The sequence below is a fragment of the Nuphar pumila genome, chromosome 14 (assembly GCF_984573655.1).
Source record: "Nuphar pumila chromosome 14, dmNupPumi1.hap1.1, whole genome shotgun sequence".
Taxonomy (NCBI): domain Eukaryota; kingdom Viridiplantae; phylum Streptophyta; class Magnoliopsida; order Nymphaeales; family Nymphaeaceae; genus Nuphar; species Nuphar pumila.
This window is the reverse complement of record NC_143262.1, coordinates 90,751,510-90,771,327: the sequence shown is the minus strand read 5'-3', so window position 1 is coordinate 90,771,327 and position 19,818 is coordinate 90,751,510. Positions and strand designations below refer to the sequence as shown.

Sequence of the window (19,818 nt, the reverse complement as noted above, 5' to 3'; positions counted from 1 at the left end):
TCCGATTTCTCAAAAAATGTTTCTCCCTCTTTTGTTTCCACTGCGGATGGAACATCTCTTGAAATTAAAGGTATAGGTAATTTCAAATCTCAAGATTTTTTTATTCCAAAAATTAGATTTATACCTAAACTAAACTTAAATCTTCTCTCTGTTTCTCAACTCTCGGACCATGGTTGCGATATTAAGTTCTCTTGTGATAAATGTTTAATACAGGATCGTCGGTCCGGGAAATTGATTGGGGAAGGCTTTAGAAAAGGAGACTTATACTATATGGAATCTCTTCGAGTTCCAAAATCTTTTTGTAATGTGGCCCAAAACAAAGATATAAATGTATGGCACAAAAGACTTGGTCATCCTAATATCACCAAGTTGTCTTATTTGCATTTTGTAAAAGACCTATGTAAAAGTTCATTTTCTTGTAATGATTGTATTCTCGGAAAAATGCAAAGTTTACCTTTTGAGCAAAGAACCATGTTCTCTTCTAAAAATTTCAAAATTGTTCATTCGGATGTTTGGGGACCCGCACCTGTGACTTCAAAAGGAGGCTTTTCTTATTATGTCATTTTTGTGGATGATTTTTCCATATATTCATGGATCTATTTTCTTAAGTTCAAACATGAAGTTTTTTCGTGTTTTAAAACCTTTCATTCAATGATCAAGAATCAATTCAACAGTAATATAAAGATATTTAGGAGTGATTCTGGAGGGGAATATCTCTCCAATTAATTTAAAGTATATCTTGAGGATCATGGAATTATCCATCAAAGGTCTTGTCCTAAAACCCCTCAACAGAATGGGTTGGCCGAAAGAAAACATAGGCACATCATTGAGACCATTAGGACTCTTCTTATTTCCCAAAACATTCCTAAAAATTTTTTGGCAGAAACAGCTTTTGCTTCTGTTTATCTGATAAATCGCCTGCCATCTAGGATATTAGGAAAAATATCCCCTTTTGAGGTTTTATATAAACTTGAACCGGATTATAATAGGTTACGAGTCTTTGGGTGTAAGTGTTTTATACTTACGGATAAGAATGACAAACTATCTCCCAAGGCTATCCCTTGCGCCTTTCTTGGATATTCTGAAACTCAAAAAGGGTTTCGTTGTTATGATCTTCGAGATGATAAGTTATATGTCTCTAAAAATGTAACTTTTTTGGAAAATGAAAGTGGCTTTGAAAAAAATGTTTCTCAACAAGAAATTTTTTATTATTCCTTCTTATTTGATCTATTGTCTAGTAATGATGATATATCTAGTGATGATGATGTATCATCAAATCACGATGAGGAAAATGATGGTGACGTTGGTGAACATAACTCACTCAATGAACAAGAAAGTAGACTTTCAAGTGATCCAATAACCTACTCTCGTAGAAACCAAGACACCTTTAGAAGTGCTATTGACCAGTATAGTGAGCTTGTTCCTACTATCGACCACCGGAGATCTGAAAGGAATAGAAGACCTCCAACTCGTTTTGTTTCTTTTGATTCTTTCTCACCCTGATATAAGGCTTGCCTTAGTGCCATTCACTCTTATTTTGAACCAAGGAATTTTGAAGAAGCCAAAAAATGTATAGAATGGCAAGAAGCTATGCAAAATGAACTTAATGCCCTTAAAAGGGCTGAAACTTGGGATTTCCAAACTCTACCCATAGGAAAGAAAACTATAGGTTGTCGATGGGTTTTTAAGGTTAAAACTAAAAGCGATGGATCCTTGGAAAGGTATAAAGCTCGTTTAGTTGCTAAAGGGTATAGGCAAGAGTATGGAATTGATTATGAGGAAACTTTTGCCCCTGTAGCCCGAATGGTTACAGTTAAATGTCTTATTACTATTGCATCTATTAAAAATTGGAACATTTTTCAAATGGATGTGAAAAATGCTTTTTTAAATGGTGATCTTAACGAAGAGGTATATATGGATGCTCCACCAGGCATGAAGATTCCTAAAGATAAAGTTTTTTGTCTTCGTAAGGCCCTCTATGGTTTGAAACAGGCCCCCAAGGCCTGGTATGACAGGTTTACCAGTGTAATGTTGGAAAATGGTTTTTCCTCATGTTATACTGACACTGCTCTATTTACCAGAAGTTCTAATGCAGGAATTGTGATTCTATTACTCTATGTTGATGACATGTTAATTACAGGTGATGATGTTCAAGGAGTCAAGGGTATTAAGTCTGTCTTGACTTCAAAATTTGAGATGTCAGACTTGGGTTTTCTAACATATTTTCTTGGAATTGAGGTTGCCTATTCGCATCGTGGTTAGTTTTTATCTCAGTCTAAGCTTGCTTGTGAGATTATTGACAGATCAGGAATTTCTGATGACAAAGTATGCGAAACTCCTGAAGTCGTGGGATCAAAAATGAAGATTGACGACGGTGTTCCCCGAACCGATCCTACTCCTTACAGACAGCGGGTAGGCTCTCTAATGTACCATAGCATTACTCGACCCGACTTGTCGCATGCTATTCACATCGCCAGTCAGTTCCAGCACGCTCCTACAATCGTTCATATGAGTGTTGTCCTTCGCATCATCAGACATTTGAAGGAAACAATGAACAAGGGAGTATTTTTATCTTCTTCCTCTGAATTAAAATTGCTTGCTTATACTGACTCAGATTGGGGAGGTGACCCTAGTAACCGTCACTCCACCACTGGTTTTTGTATTTTCTTAGGAGAATCTTTGATCTCATGGCGATGTAAAAAGCAACAGAAGGTCTCTTTGTCATCCACTGAAGCAGAATATAGAGCCATGGCATCTACCACCATGGAAATTGTATGGATTCGACGTCTTTTGGAAGATATGGGAGTGGTTGTCGAAGAACCAACAAAGCTATGTTGTGACAATAAAAGTGCAATCTATATTGCCAAGAACCACACCTTTCACGAGCGAACAAAGCATATAGAGATGGACTGTCATTATGTCAGAGAAGAATACTTGAAGAAGGTCATTGATCTACCATGTGACATCTGAGTATCAACTTGCCGACTTCTTCACAAAAGCTCTATGTTCGCCCCGATTTCATTTCCTTCTTGACAAACTTGCAGTTATCACACCGTAAGTTTGAGGGGGGGGGGGAGGGGGTGTTAAAATGTGTCTCCTAAAATCATTATTGTAAATATAAATATATATATTTATATATAGAGAGATATATGTACATATAATCTCTCTCTCTCTCTCTCTCTCTCTCTCTCTCTCTCTCTCTCTATATATATATATATATATATATATATATATATATATTTATATATTCTTACCCGAAAAGGGTATTCTTGTAATTTCCTGTTTTGCGCATATTCCATTTGGAATATGTTGTAATTTTCTTATTTATTTTTTTGTTATTCTTTTTTACTTTTTATTTTTATTTTTTTTTATTATTTAAAGTGCATTGGGGGTCCCCCAATAGAGTCGTTGAGGGCTCCCAACGACTCCTTTGGGAGCCCACCCTTTGCATCTTTTGGCACTTGTATAAATAGGGGTGTTCCCCCCTTGTAATTCCTAAGCTTGAGAGTCTCAAGCATTTGTTCCTTTTATGAAATACATGCATTATTGCATGTTTGCTATTTTTACGCTTTTTGCGTATTTTGTTTTAAGTGTTGTGAGGGTGTCTTCGTACACCTCTTTTATAAAGTATTTGTGCTTGTATGCGTATTGTCTCTTCGTAGACAATTTTACATTAATATAATATCCTCATGTATTTATAATATAATATATATGTATATATACATTGTTATTTATATAAAATATATATTATATATAATAGTCAACTTGGGTTGACTAAGTCAACCAATGTTGACTTTATATAACCATTGGAGAGGGTCCAACGCAGTGTTGTTAAAAACGCGCCTCAAGGCGCAAAAAGCGCGCCTCGCCTCGAGGCGAGGCTCTTTTCGCCTTGAGGCGCACTTAAAAAGCGCAACAGCCTCAAGGCGTACGCCTCATGCGCCTTGAGGCGTACGCCTTGAGGCGAGGCGCGCCTCAAACTGAGGCGCGCATTAAGAAATCGGATGGCCCGGACCCGGGCCCGTATTCTCGAAAGATCGAGAACCTGTCTTTAAAAAAGACAGACGCTTCGGGGCGAGGGAAAACCCTCGCCCCTTCTCTCTCCACTCCGTCCCCCGCCACTGCTCGCCGCCGGCCACCGCTCGCCGCCGGCCACCGCTCGCCGCCGGCCACCACTCTTCCACCTTCTTCTTTCCTTTGCTAAGAAGCCATCGGCGACCCGCCGGCCACCACTCGCCGCCGGCCACCACTCTTCCACCTTCTTCTTTCCTCTGCTGAGAAGCCATCGGCGACCCGCCGGCCACCACTCGCCGTCGACCACCACTCGCCATCGGCCAGCGACTCACCGCCACCGCCGTCCATTCCGGCGACCTCTGCGCATTCTGGTGACAGGTAAGATCTGTGTGTTTTTCCCCAGCTTCTTCTTTTGTCATTTGTTCTTTGTGAAACCGTGTAACCTACGTTTATGGGGAACCCGGCTCCACTCATCCCTATATCATCCTCTGTGGTCATAACTCCCTCTGGGATCTCATTGGTACTAAGTTATTTTGATCAATCTGGCCCTATCGATGGGTTCAGCACGGTTGATTTAATAGAAAACAATCTTTTGATAGTGTTCTTTAACAAAAAAAAAACATGATTTTCAATTTATTTTGGCAGTGTTATTAACAAAAAAACCATGTTTTTATTAATGGTTATTGATTTTTGAATCAGCAAAAAAGTCTTGCACATAAGTCAGATTTTGTCTATTCAAATGCCAATCTTCACTAAATGGATGATGTAGATCACATACACAGGGTCCAATTTGATGAAAACAACTTGCATCAGTGAGGTCCTAATGACAGGAATGGCGATATGGATGACTGGAACCTAAATGTGGTTATGGGTGCCATGCAAAACACTATGCTTGCACAATAAAGCATTTCTTATTTGAGATTTTTTATTTCGTGTTGGTTGGCGCTTCATCAATAAAGCATTTCTTATTTATTTATAATTTTAGATCATTTTTATAGTTTTTTTTTAAGTTTAAAAAATTTTTTTTTGAGGCTTACGCTTTGCGCCTCGAGGCTTACGCTTCGCCTCGGATTTTGGTGGAGCGCCTCAACGCTTTTAACAACACTGGTCCAACGGTTATATTTCTAGCCATTGGATCCTCTCCAACAGCTAGAAGGGTTTGTTAAGATAGTATATATATACTATTTATGTCATGTAATTTGCTTTTTGATTCAGGAGTATTTTGGTCCTTTTCTATAATATCGTGTATTTTTCATGATTTTTAAATTCAAAAACTTTGATTTTTAAACTAAGTATTTAATGAAAATGATAAAATCATGGAAAAATATCTTTAAATATAGGTGATGTCAGCTGGGTCTGGGCGTGGCCCAGAGCCCATTGACAAGACCTAAATGAACTAATTAAAGTTTGTGAAATTTTTTGTTTTTCACTTTTAAAATTGAGCAAAATTTAGAGGCGAAAATCAGGTATGTATACTGTTAGATGTGTCTCGTAATTCTGAGGACGTTGGTGTCCTATTTTTCTGAAATCGGGTTGCAATTGGCATGAAAATCGCATTTTTTTAAAATGACCCGCCTCTATTTTTGCCTTTTTTTGGATTGGATCGGACTGGATCCACTCTATTTGATTAAAGTTAATATGGATTTGGACTCAGTCCAGGATCCATATTGACTAGGATCTATATCACACGAACTCGGCCAGGGAGGCGCCGCACCGGAGTCGACACGCCCCGACACGGGTGCACACACGAGTGCGGCTTCGGACTCGGCCCGGATTCGGTCAACGCTAAGTCGGACTCGGTCAATGAGTTGAGGCTGAGTTCGTCCACATTTTGGACTCGGTCAACTTTGACTGAGTCCAAAAATGTTCATTTTTATGACAAAAACCAAAAAAAATCATTATATATATAATATATATATATATATATATTTTTTTTTAAAATATATAACCAGATTGTGCAATGTAGTTGCATAGTCACAGACTGTGCAACTGCAATTGCACAGTATGTGACTGTGCACAGTCACAAACTGCATTGCACAGTCTGTGCAACTGTTAACGTATAAAGTTTAAACATTTGAATGTCAAAACTGAACAAATCACAAAGATGTGAATGCTATAGTAAATGGGTCATTTCAAAAATTGGACCAGTACAGATTATGGACCATTTCACAAGGTCATAGTTTCAAGTTTTTTTTCTTTAACGATGGCCCATAGATGTGTTTACCTTAATTTTAATTGTTTACTAGAATTATTGTTATATATATATAGCCAAGTTCCCGTGTCCAAAAATTTTGAAATTGTGCCGCACCCGCACCCGCACCCACACCCATGTGACATAGACTAGGATCTAATCCAGGTTGGATCCATATGGATTTAGATCTTGGATTCAAATCTAGATCCGAAATTCAACCATGGCAATTTAAAAACTGCTTTGAATTTAAAGTTTAAAAACAACTTTAAAATAGAATAAGGATGAGGCAGAGTTCTACCCCAATATGGGCACTGTCATTGTCCTGACGTGAAGGAAGCAGGGGCATTGTGCCCCTGCGCACCTGTTATATGCGCAAGAAGCAGAAGCCACGAGCCTCTGCTGATCTGCTGTCAACAAACAACAGGGAGGCAGGGGGTTGCACCCCTGCCCTCAGAAAACGAGGGCAGGCAGGGTTGCGCCCCTGCCTGACAAAGTAAAAGAGAGGCAGGGGCAAAGCCCCTGCCTGTCAACAACGAAGGGGAGGCAGGAGGCTTCGCCCCTGACTGACGAACATGCAAAGAGGCAGGGGCTTGGCCCCTACCTGAAGAATACGTAAAGAGGGAGCGAGAGGGTGCACGGAGGGGACTCAGTCCCTCCCCTGCCCAAACCAAGGGAGGAAAGGGGTCTCGACCCCTTCCCAGCGAAACAGGGAAACAGGGAAGCAGGGAGGGGGTCGACCCCTTCCCTGCACAACAGACAAGCAGGGAGGGGTTTGACCCCTCCCCCTATGTAAGGGACAAGCAGGGAGGGGCTCGACCCCTCTCCTATCAGTAAAGGGACCGAGGAGGGGGCTCGACACCTCCTCCTGCGTACTACGAAGGCAGGGAGGGTTGAACCCTCCCTTGCGTAGCTCGAAGGCAGGGAGGGCTTGAGCCCTCTCCTGCGACAAACAGAGGAAGGGAGGGTCGAACCCTCCCCTGCGCATCAAGACAGGGAGGGGGGTCGACCCTCCCTGGTGAAAGAAAAGGCAGGCAGGGGGCCCAAAACCCCTGCCGAAACCTTTCTTACTGGCGACAAGGGTTTTAACCCTGCCGACCTGTCGGCAAAGTGGCAGGGGCTTAGTAACGGACCGACAGGCAGGGGCTTTTGCCCCTGTCGATCGACGGAAGGAAGAAGAAAAGAAAAAGGGGGAGAGAGAGACGGAAGAAAAAGGAGAAGTCGGTGCGTACCTGGAGGTCGCCGACGATGGTGTCGATCGAAAAAAAAGGGAGGGGATGGCACTGGGGTCACAGCTGCCCGCAGGGAGCCGTCGGTAATTGGGAAAGGCCGGATGCGAGGGCGGCTCGGGCTTGCTCCGGCGAATCGAGGGAGAGCGAGAGGGGAAGGCAGTGAGGTTGCCGGCGCGGGGTGAAAGGGGAGAGGAAGTCGGGGTACCGAGAGAGAGACAAGAGGGCGAGAGGGGGAGAATGCAGAGGGAACAAGAGAGCAGGAGAGGGGTTTCGTATTTGAAACCCCCCCTGCCTCGCTGTCTTTAGAAGGCACGAGGGAGGCGGTGTCCTCAGGTCGGGTTCGGATCCGACCCGAATCCCTTTTTTTTTTGTTTTACACTTGTAGCCAAAGGCTACATTCAAACTCAAGGTCTGGACTACGAAGAAACATTTGCTCTCGTAGCAAAAATGAATATTGTTTGAGTGTTGCTTTCAGTTGCATGTAATTATAATTGGTCTCTATTTCAAATGAATGTAAAAAATGCGTCCTTACAAGGTGATTTGCATAAAGAAGTGTATATGAAGGTTCCACAGGGACATCATCAGGAGTCATTGAATCAAGTTTGTAGGCTCAGAAAATCCATTTACGGTCTAAAGCAATCCCCACGGGCATGGCACTTCAAATTAAGCAAAGCACTGGAACAAAATAAATTTGCTAGATGCAAGGCTGACAACTCTTTGTTTATACACAAGGACGGTGATGATTTGGTTCTTATTCTCATATATGTTGATGACATGATAATCACAGGGAATAATGCAAGTCACATTCAAATGACCAAGGAGATGCTTCAAAAAGAATTTAATATTAAAGATCTTGGTCGCCTGAGATATTTTTTGGGAATTGAATTTGCTCACTCAAAGAAAGGTATCCTTATGTCCCAGAGGAAATATACTCTGGACCTGCTCAAAGAAACAGGAAAGATAAGCAGCCGACCGGTTGACACTCCACTTGAAAGCAGTTTCAGAGATAAGAGTGGTGATAATGAGCTCATCTCAGATATTGTGCGCTATCAAACACTCATAGGGAAACTCATTTACCTGACCGTGACCAAGCTGGACATCACTCACGCAGTGGGACTGGTAAGTCAATATATGTATAGTCCCTACAAATCTCACTTAAATTTAGTAGACCGGATTTTATGATACTTGAAAAAATCTTTGGGTCAAGGTCTATGGTATAAAAGGAATAATCATATGGAAATCAGAGGATATTCAGATGTAGATTGGGCAGGCAGCGCATACCGTAGATCTACTACAGGTTATTGCGTTTATATAGGAGACAACTTGGTATCTTGGAGGAGTAAGAGACAAAAAGTAGTGTCAAGATCCAGTGCATAAGCAAAATATCGAGCTATGGTTGCGACAGCAAGTGAAATCATGTGGATTAAAACCTTATTGATAGAAAGGGGTCTCAAGTTCTCCTCACTTATTCCTATATATTGCGATAATCAAGCAGCAATTCATATTGTTGTCAATCCGGCGTTCCATGACAGAACAAAACACATAGAAATTGACTATCATTTTGTAAGAGAAAATGTTCAGAATAGAGAAATTCAGACTCCATATACTCAAAGCTCCAACCAGTTGTTTGATGGGCTAACTAAGAGTCTGACTAAACAACAACTTGTGTTCGCGACAAGCAAGTGGGGCTGCTACGATGTATAAGCTCCACTTGAGGGGGAGTGTTGAATAGCAATTGGTGTCACCAGGAATCATGGAGGAGGCAGTTGTGTCTGTTGCTTAAAATTGCATCTGTTGGCTACAACTTTCTTGCCTTATCTCTTTGAGTTATCTCCTTGATCTCTTTCCTTATTGTTTGTGCTTATCTTCTCATTTGGAGAGAGGGGGCGAGTTCCTCATTCTCCTCTATATAAAGCCATGTAAATCTCAGCATATTTAATCAATAAGAAAGATCGATGAGAGTGGGTTGCCTGGTCGTGGATGTAGGATCTATTGATCCGAACCACGTTAAATCGGTGTGTCGCAGTACTTTTTATCTCCTCTTCAGATTAGTATGCAGTGGCAGATGGTGGAACGAGCAACAACACCTGTAGTGGTTCATCCTAGATGAGACACCAGTAGTTGGGGATTTGCGGGAGAACAGAGTTCCCGATGGTCTGGTACAAGAGATTTCTATTTTTGTAAAACACTTGTAGTTTCTTTATTCTCGGTACATCTTGGGTTAGTATCAGTATGTATGTTGTAACCCCACGTTGTGGTGAGAGAAGAGGAATAAGAACAGTCGCTCGTTCTCGTGGATGTTGCCGAACGACGTAAAGTCCCTGTGTTATTTTTCTTGTTGATTATTTTTCGCATATTCATCGCAATAGCTGCACTCTTCCTCAATATGGAGCATGAAACACTATCCTAATTTATTCAAGATTTCCATATTAAACGCATCCATGCAAAATCCTCCGCAAATTAAGCAGTAAGTAGATCAAAACCATGTGAAATTTCACTGTCTCAGTGTGTAAAATTCGGAAACGATTGAATCGATGCAACAAAATTTATGGGCATCGCAGCCATTCGGAATCGTTTTGAAACCCTACAAAAGTTCAACCAGGAGGGAAATTAGCAAGAGCAGATATACCATCTGGCGACATTGATAGGTGCAAAGCAACGGCTCGGATTGACGGCCATGGGGATCGGGCAAAGGATCTTCGTAGATTACGAGCTGGCGATCGGGCGCCGCACTCTCGGGAGTGACGACGGTGTAGGGTTCGGCCTTCCTCTTCGCCGGCGGAGTCCTCTCGATCATTCTCGAAACCCTAAATTTCTCCTTCCCTTCTTCTTTCTCTCTCGTTACTCTTGGAGAAAAGGAAGACGGAGAAAATTGGCCTCTCTCTCTCTCTCTCTCTCTCTCCTGGTTGTGTCGGAATGCCGCTGGTTTAAATTTTGCCCCCGTTGCGAGCCAAACACTGCTTATATATGGGGGATTTAACGGGTCGGAAACAGCTATAGAATGGACCGATTCGGGTAAGATCCAACCCGTTGAAAATTAATAATGGACGTGTGAGGCCATAACCAGCCAGGTCCATAGCATCTAATCCCATCATTATCTTGGACGGGTTCCATCTTACAATCAATCCTAACCGTCCAACAAACAGCTAGGATTGGCTCACATTCTCAATTGAATGTTCACTGAACTTAGTCGTCGAGATGCGTTAGCTGGACGGTTAGGATCAAATGGCTGGGAATCAAGATGAGCCGCCCGTGGCTCGAATCATATTCACTTGTAAAGTCGTGAAGTAGGCTCAACAAGCTTGAGCATGAACAACCAATGTTCATCTCTGCTTGGCTTGTATAGGCTTGGTTATTAATAATAAATATATTTCACATTATAGAATGAAGATGGTTGAAGTGCCTGGCCTATAAGAAATAGGTTCAGAGTTCAAATCCTATTGCTTGTAAGATTAAAACAATTATTTGTTTTGTAAATGAGTTAGTCTGGGCCTGACTTAGTAAGCTTGAACAGCTTTAATTCGGTTTGTTCGGCTCATTTGCCAGCCATAGTAGGAGCCTCTTGGAATGTGAGGACTCAGTTCTACCTAAACTCGAGACATGCAAGCTCAACTTATATTTGTGACAAATTGAATATCTAGGTAAGTCGAGTTCAGCCCCGATTGGCATCCCTCTATAATAGTAAACTAAGAAGATTTTAAGGACATGGAGCGTTCTATAGCCACAGAACGACACATGCCACTAGGGGTGGCAATCGGGTCGGGTTGGCGGGTTGGCGTGTCAGCATACCTCAACCCAAACCCGACCCGTTTATTAAACGGGTCGGCTGTGGCAAACACGAACCCGACCCGTTTAATAAACGGGTAACCCGACACGACCCGCCAACCCATTTAATAAATGGGTTGGGTCGGGTAAACGGGTTTTCATGTTCGCGGGTCGGGTTGGCGGGTTGACGGATCGGGTTGGCAGGTTGGTGGGTCGGGTTGGCGGGTTGACGGGTCGGGCAGACGGGTTGGCGGGTTGACCCACCCGCCTAACCCGTTTATTAAACGGGTCAGCCGGGTTGGCGGGTTGGCATACCCCCAACCCGAACCCGACCTGTTTAATAAACGGGTTACACGGGTCGACCCGTTTATTAAACGGGTTGGCTTAAGCCCAACCCGAACCCGCCTAAGAGGCGGGTTGGGGGGTCGGGTTGGCGGGTCGTGTCAAAATTGCCACCCCTACATGCCACCTATTACTCTTATTCTTTTATAAGATTTAGGATTAGGATTAGGATTTGGATAGGATCAGGAATCAGGATCATAGTGACAAACGTTAAAAATAACAAAATCTCTTTTTTCAAAAACTTGCAAGAATTTGAAAGATTTTCATAAATCTTGCATTTTTTTGGTAAAATCTTGGCAATAAAAAAACAAATTAAAATTTATAAAAAACAATTTTATAATAACATTTATTTAAAAATAAAAACACAGTTTTTTCATAATAAATAGCCATTTAAAACGTAAATATCATGTGAAAATCGCAGTATTTATGTTTTTTCATAAATCTCGTGATATTTTGAAAATCTTGCGAGAAATTGTTGTTTTAAACTTTCATGCAGTTTCTCGTAATATTTTTATAAATCTTGCGATGCTATGATCAGAATTAGGATTTTGTAAGCAATTGTTTATATTGTTTGGGTTGAGTTTGATAGTCTCTTTTCTCAACTTGATACAACCCTTTTCACTGGAGAGTACACCAAGCTTCAAGCTCGCAATTTGTGATGTCCAATCAATTTGATGACATCCAAAAGTTGCCTGGCAGGATCCTCAAAATTCAAAAGTTTCTCAAGACAAACACCAAGGGCCTATTTGGAATCCGTATCTGGATAGGTATTTATAAAGTATATGCATTTGAAAAAGTGGTAGCTGCTAAATCCATGATTTAGTGTAAATACAAAGGAGAAGGGTTCTCATTTCCCATCCCGAATGCGCCCATCCGAGCGTCGAGATTTCAAACAGGACCACCAAAGTAGTTTGACCAAGATTTTACCTCGAAATTACTAAATGCATAAACGTTCATCGCAACCCCAAGATTCCAAACATGTCCTAATAGGGCATACACCACTTTTCACTCCATATCCTTTAGGGATTAGGAATGGCAGTGGACCAAGGCGGAACACTACAAGAAAAATGTGTATTAGCGATGGACGGAATCCATTGATAATCCGTCGCTAACGTGTTTAGCGACGGCTTAGTGACAAATAGCGTCTGTCGCATAACCCTAGTCGCTAAATTGCGGCAAAATTTATCCGTCGCTACTTAGCGACGGATCATGTCCATCCCTACTTAGCGACGGATCATGTCCGTCGCTAATCTATCGCTAAGTAGAAACTGATTTGGTTATGCGACAGAATTTAATTTGTCGCAAAGTTGTAACGATGTATACGTATTCGTCACAAACCAATGACTGATTTAAATTGGTGATGGAGTAGTGACGGATAATATTCGTCATTGATTTAAAAAAATGGTTTTTTTTTAATATGAAACTTGAGAATTTTCTCGTTATACAATTCATATAACCTGCTTATAAAAAATAAAATATACATAAAAAATACATATACAAGTGAAACAAATTTAACACAAGTTCTAAGTTAAAACTTTAACAACCAAATACAGCCCTTGCCAAGTTATAATTAGTTACAAGTACGTCAAACAAATTAAACACATAAATCTAATCCTCGCCAAGATTCTAGGTATGATCCTCTTCATTTTCTCGATTTGCTCCTCCCTCCATGCCTCCATCAGCTCCTCTATGCTAATCATCTTTAGCATGCTACAAGAAAACCAAAATGTTAGTATTTATAAACAAAATATAATGAAATAAATTATATGCAATGCACATAATCTAATACAACAAAGTAAATGACTGAATGACACATAGACTAGCAATAAACTGAAGGACATTAACAAAATTCAGATATGTGTTCTAAGACTGGAAAAAAATGTTATAGTGATTCAATCTTGCAGATATGTGTTCTAAGGTTATCAAAGAATGTCATAGTGATTCACGCATGCATATATGGTTTATAAAGCTGTCAAATAAATGTGTTATGTGTCACAATCATGCATATATGTGTTACAAGGCAGTCAAAAAACTTTCATAGTGATGAAATCATGCTTATATGTGTTATAAGGTTATCAAAAAACTTTCATAGTGATTCAATCATGCTCATATGTGTTCTAAGGCAGTCAAAAAACTTTCATAGTGTTTCAATCATCATATATGTATTCTAAGAAAAAATTTATAGTAATTCAATCATGCATATTGTGTTCTAAGGCAGTAAAACAATTTCATAGTGATGAAAGCATGCTTTTATTTGTTCTAAGGTTGTCAAAAAACTTTTATAGTGATTCAATCATGCATATATGTGTTATAAGGTTGTCAAAAAACTTTCATAATGATTCAATCATGCATACATGTGTTATAAGGCAGTCAAAAAACTTTCATAGTGATTCAATCATGCTCATGTGTGTTCTAAGGCAGTCAAAAAACTTTATACGTGATTTAATCATGCATATCGTGTTCTAAGGTAGTCAAAAAAATTTATAGTGATTCAATCATGCATATATATGTTATAAGGCATTAAAAAAGTTTCATATATGATAATATCAGGCTCATATGTGTTCTAAGGTTGTCATAGTGATGAAAGCATGCTTGTAAGCGTTCTAAGGTTGTCAAAACACTTTCATAGTGATTCAATCATGCATATATGTGTTATAAGGCACTAAGAAAAATTTATAGTGATGAAATCATGCATATATACGTTATAAGGTTTTAAAAAAACTTTCATAGTGATTCAATCATGCATATATGTGTTATAAGGGTGTCATAAAAATTGTATAGTGAATCAATCATGCATATATGTCTTCTAAAGGTATCAAGAAAATCCATAGTAAGGCAATCATGCATATATTAACTTAAAATCTAACGACATGAAACAAATGACATGAATCTTTATACCTGATGGGTACTGGAGCTCGTGTTGAATGCAGACGAAGTTTCTTTATCCCAAAAAAAGTTGCATAACTCATTATGGACAATGTTGGGAATGGGTTCTTTTAAAAAGTATTGCATTTTATCCTCAAGACGCTGACAGACACCATCCCAAGACATAGCAAGGCTAATCGGACTTTGGGAGTTGATGCTGGCGGGAGAACTCTGTGAGTCATGGCTGCAGGAGGCAGCGACTGTTGTGGTGTTCATGTTACTCCCAAACCCGAACACATGACCCTTTTTGGGTTTACCGGTTGCAGTCACCCATGATGCAAGATTAAAAGACGGATGTTGAGTGGAGTCATCGTCATATCGCTCAACCATTTGTTGCTCGTATGACTCCTACAAAGTAATGCTTATAATATGAATTAATAATTAATAATTATAATTTTTATGGTAACGTAATTCATAATAACTTGTATATTACAATGTTTATTAATACAATAAATGCATATCGATGTCGCTCTCACCTTCTTTGATACAAAATCTTTCATGCTCTTACGTTTATGTGTTTCAACAAACACATCCTTGTAAGGCACAATGTCTCATTTTTCTGCTTCTTACAATGTTAAATGATAAAAATTTTAATTAATAAGTATGCAAAAATACTTACAAATTTGACAATATATATATATATATATATATATATATATATATATATATATATATATATATTGATGAGTTGCCATTTTCTTCTGTTGGCTCCCAAAAGTCCTAGATCCACCTGTGTGTAGATGGGCATCGGACATCTTTGTTCGATTTTGTGCAGTCTTTGTTGAGCGGTTTCGAAATTCATTGCTTGCCCACTTGTCGCACATGCCCTCCCAATAATCTCTCATGATAGTAGAAGGCCCATGGTCATTCCACTGCAGTGGATCATCTATCCCACCAACTGTTTTTTTGTTGCAGTCTTCATATTGTGCAACATGTGGGCAAATAGATTGGCAGCCATCTTCTGCCACACCACTCTCACGTCTTTCTCCTCGTTCGCAGTCGCGAAGCAATGGGAAGCCTACAAATACTTTAAGAAAGTTAGCACACATGAATATAACAAAAAATTAAATATGAAACACATTAGTTATGATAAATGATTGCATAACATGAATGAGGATATTAATCTGTCTAACACCTCCATCGGATACTCTTTTCATTGCGCGATCGGTCCTGGAAGATGCTGCAGTAGTGACATCCTAATTTCTCGTATTACTTCTTGCTCCTCGAACCTCGTACTGCACATGAATTGATACACATTAACAATGGAATGTCGATATACACTATTTATAAGATAAGTATTGGACAAGTGATAATAAAATACTTACGGTCGACTATCGATATACACTATTTCAATGAGTCGTCTTGTGTCACACTGAGAAGATCCTGCATCTAGCGTTGTCTCATGATGTGTATGAGTAGTTGGTGTTTGTGGGTCATGTGTAGGCGAAACATCACATACAAAATAATGAGTTAGAAATTCACACAATGCACATTCAAACTAATCAAATATATAATTAATTAAATGATATACCTATTGAATCATTGTATGAAGACAGAAGTTGAGTCTACCTATCATTGAGCTGAGATCTTATAAAGACGATTAACAAGTAACAATGTTTATATCAACATATAAGCAAAAACATAATGAATGTCTATATTTAAATATAACGCAAAGACATTCACCTAATGATGTCCCACGACCTCCACTTGGTTCTCGACCACTGTGACCTCCACGAACCATATTCTAACAAATAAAAATGTTATTTGGATCAGTTATATGATATGCAATTTCATGGATACATATTCAAATCGAAAATAACTTCATGCAAGCATGAGTATAGTCACATTAAACGTGGCAATACATTTAAATCATTCATAGCATATCAATGTCAAACATGTACTTGCATCAAACACACTCCAATATTCCGCTAACTACTACCTCATCAAACATGTCAATATATTGAAATCATTCATAGCACTCAAACATATATTTCACTAGATCGAGTATGTTTCCTCATCACTTGTTTCACTTTCATATTCTTTTTCTTCCTCCTCCTCTTCGTTCTCTTTGTCTTCTTCTACATTTGGCGTACATTCACTTGGTATATCATTTGGATCACATTCTTTCATATGTGTGTCATCAAACAATGGAGATGTGTCATGCAGACCATGTGTGACATCGTGACCATAAGAGAAGTCATACATATCATTTGATTGATAGTAATCACTCTCTTCAGTTCACTTGTCTTCCTGTAACTAATCACACTCGGGGTATAGTTTAGACTTCGCCTTGCAATCTGCCCACCATTCATTTCTATCTGACTTCCTTGTACTCGGATGTGAAGTGTAGTAAACTTGTTGAGCTTGTGAGGCTAATATGAATGATTCATATGTTCCAAACCTTGATTTACGATTCACCTCCACAATGCCTGAGGTTTTGTCGACCCTTGTTGTTGTGGGATTAAACCAATGACACTTGAATAAAGTTAACCTGTTATTTATGCTTAAGTAAGTGAACTTCATTATTTCTTCTATAACACCGTAGTAGTCAAATTCATTTTTACCGTAACTGCTACCCTGAACACACACACCACTATTCCTCGTTGACTTGTTTACACCATAGCTTTTTGTATGGAATCGATAACCATTTACGATGTATCCATTGTAATATTGCATATATTTGGTTGGATCATTTTGTAAATCACATATTCTTTGGTTATTAACACCGCCATGGTGAACCTACAACCATAAACAATGACTATAAACACGATCAATTAAGTAACATATTGTTGTTCACATAGAAATAATGCATGTCATCGTTCTTACCAACTCTTTCATCCATGCCACAAACTTATTTTCACATTTTTTTTTTAATTCTGAATCAGTTAGATGTCGAAGTTTCATTCGCAACTCTATATCAGATCGTCTGCATTTAACAAATAGTTATATTACGAAAATATGTACATAGAGAACTGAGTGTAACATATTATGTATACTTACTCGATGTAGAGGTCGATATCTAAGCAATTAAAAAGGATATAAGTTTGTGATGCATCTTGCTCTCGATCTTTTAAGAGTCTTGATCGGCAAATGCCAAATGCCTTCTCAAGTGGTTTAAATATCGATAGTTTGTCAGTCACAATAACTTGTTATCCATCATTATTACGAGGTAAGCAAGTGTAACGTGTTGGAATATGATGCTCAAAGTACATAGATGAGAAATTTGAAATCTCTTCTAAAGTGTATGACTCATAAATTGAACCCTCCACTCTTGCTTTATTCTGAACCTTTTTTTTTTAAGTCAATCATGCATTTGTCAACATTATACATCTCGTAATACAATAAATTCCTAATAGCATTAGGAAGAAAAATATAAAATAAATTTTACCGTTCAAATGGGTACATCCACCAATATTGTACAAGACCACAAACCTTAAGTTCATATGGCAAGTGTATGATTACATGTTCCATAACGTCGAAAAATGCTCGAAGAAATATCTTCTCTAGCTGACAAAAAGTAGTGACGACAAAATCCTCGAAATTCTTTACCTCAGCTACTATAACTTTCAATGCACACATTGTTCTAAAAAACTGACTCAACTCGGATAATACCCCCATATAGGTTTGTCTAACAAATCATGAAATGCTAGAAGAATCAACCATTGCATGATAACATGACAATCATGGCTCTTCAACCCATACAATTAGCCATCATCTATCTTCACAACTTGAGCATTGTTAGAGACGTATCTATCTAGAAATCTCATCTTTCTCAACCACTGACATACCTGCTTTACTTGATCTCGTCCAAGTACGTACCTTGCCTTTGGTTTCAATAATTTACCATTGTACTCTTAGAGTTCCAATTCTGGTCATTTACATATTATTTTTAAATCCATACGGGCCTTCAAATTATCCTTCGTTTTTTCTTTTATATTCATTACCGTATTAAACACATTATCAAGCAAATTTTTTCTCCACATGCATTATATCCAGATTATATCGAATCAATAAGGTCGGTCAATATGGTAGTTCCCAAAATATAGATTTCTTTGTCCAATTGTGATCCATTTAAAATCTAAGGAAGGGCCTCGCACTACGGGCATCTGTTAGTTTATGTGGAAAATATCGCAATCGTCTTAAACTCTCTATGCCTGACAACCGTGCAAGTGAACCTTCTATTTCAACTGTGTCTGCTCGGAAAGCATTCCTTTGTCGTCGGAATGCATGATCGCTGGTTAAAAATTGTTGGTGACAATCAAACCAACACAGCTTCTTTTCATGCATCAATCTAAAAGATTTTGTATCCTCCATGTAGTACAGACATGCCAATCTCTCATGTGTGCTCTAACCAGATAACATACCATATGCAGAAAAGTTATTAATTGTTCATAGAACAACAACCTTTATATTAAAGTTTTATTTTTTTGGGGCATCGTACGTGAGAACACCGTTATTCCATAGTATTTTTAGTTCATTAATCAATGGTCTTAAATATACATCAAGATTTTGACCCAGAGAAGTCGGATCAGGATTAATAGAGACAAGAAAAGATTTTGACACTTCATACACAAGCTTGAAGGAAGGTTGTATGGGGTGACAAATACCGGTCAACACGAGTTTGGGGTTGATCTACCCCCAAATGGATTAAACCCATCTGTACATAAATCGAGCCTAACATTTCTCACTTCCATTACAAAGTTCTGATTAGTACGATCAAAGTGCCTCCAAGCTTCTGCGTCAACAACATGTGTGATCTTGTTTTCATTATGTCAAACTTTATTTGCATGCCATATCATGTGTTTAGTTGTCCTCAAAGACATATATAGTCGTTGCAATCTAAGAGTGAGAGGGAAGTAGCAGAGTGACTTGTATGACACTTCTTTTGACCATGTGCTATTATTTTCCCTTGTCTTTGGCTTGAACCGAGGATGCCCACATGACAGACATGATCTGCTATTTTCTTAATCTTTGAAATACAATATGCAGCGATTTGGACATGCATCTATCTTTTGATACCTCATACTTAGAGCGTTGACCATAACCTTCGTACGGTATATATTTTCTGATAATTTCTTATCTTTAGGCAGCATACTCTTCACCATAGAGCGCAGACGATCAAAATATGATTGACTCAAATTATACTCTGACTTCAATTTCAGTAGTTGAAGAACTGCAGACAAGATAGTGTGACTCTCGCAACCATTCTATAGTGGCTCATCGGCATATCTAAATAAGTCGTAAAAGTCTATTAGCTGCATCGTTTGTTGCTTTTTCCTTTACCCAAGTTGGTACATCACTAGGTCCCATAACAGAACTCATTTCTGGTCCTGCAGCATCAAATATCAAATT

The 19,818-nt window shown here is 39.1% G+C and overlaps 1 protein-coding gene across 3 annotated transcripts in view; it reads right to left on the bottom strand.

Annotated features, from left to right (window-relative positions):
• Positions 1-10,436, bottom strand: part of MAD1 (mitotic checkpoint family protein) — a 54,442-nt gene extending 44,006 nt beyond the window's left edge. For 2 of the 3 annotated variants that reach the window (XM_089988186.1, XM_089988188.1), the window contains exon 1: positions 10,064-10,386. In XM_089988186.1, coding sequence (XP_089844312.1) covers positions 10,064-10,231 — 168 coding nt within the window. In that variant the 5' untranslated portion in view covers positions 10,232-10,386. Of the gene's footprint in view, positions 1-10,063 lie in introns of all 3 variants that reach the window. The other variant, XM_089988187.1, reaches the window with a different exon arrangement.
• Positions 10,437-19,818: the final 9,382 nt, after the last annotated feature.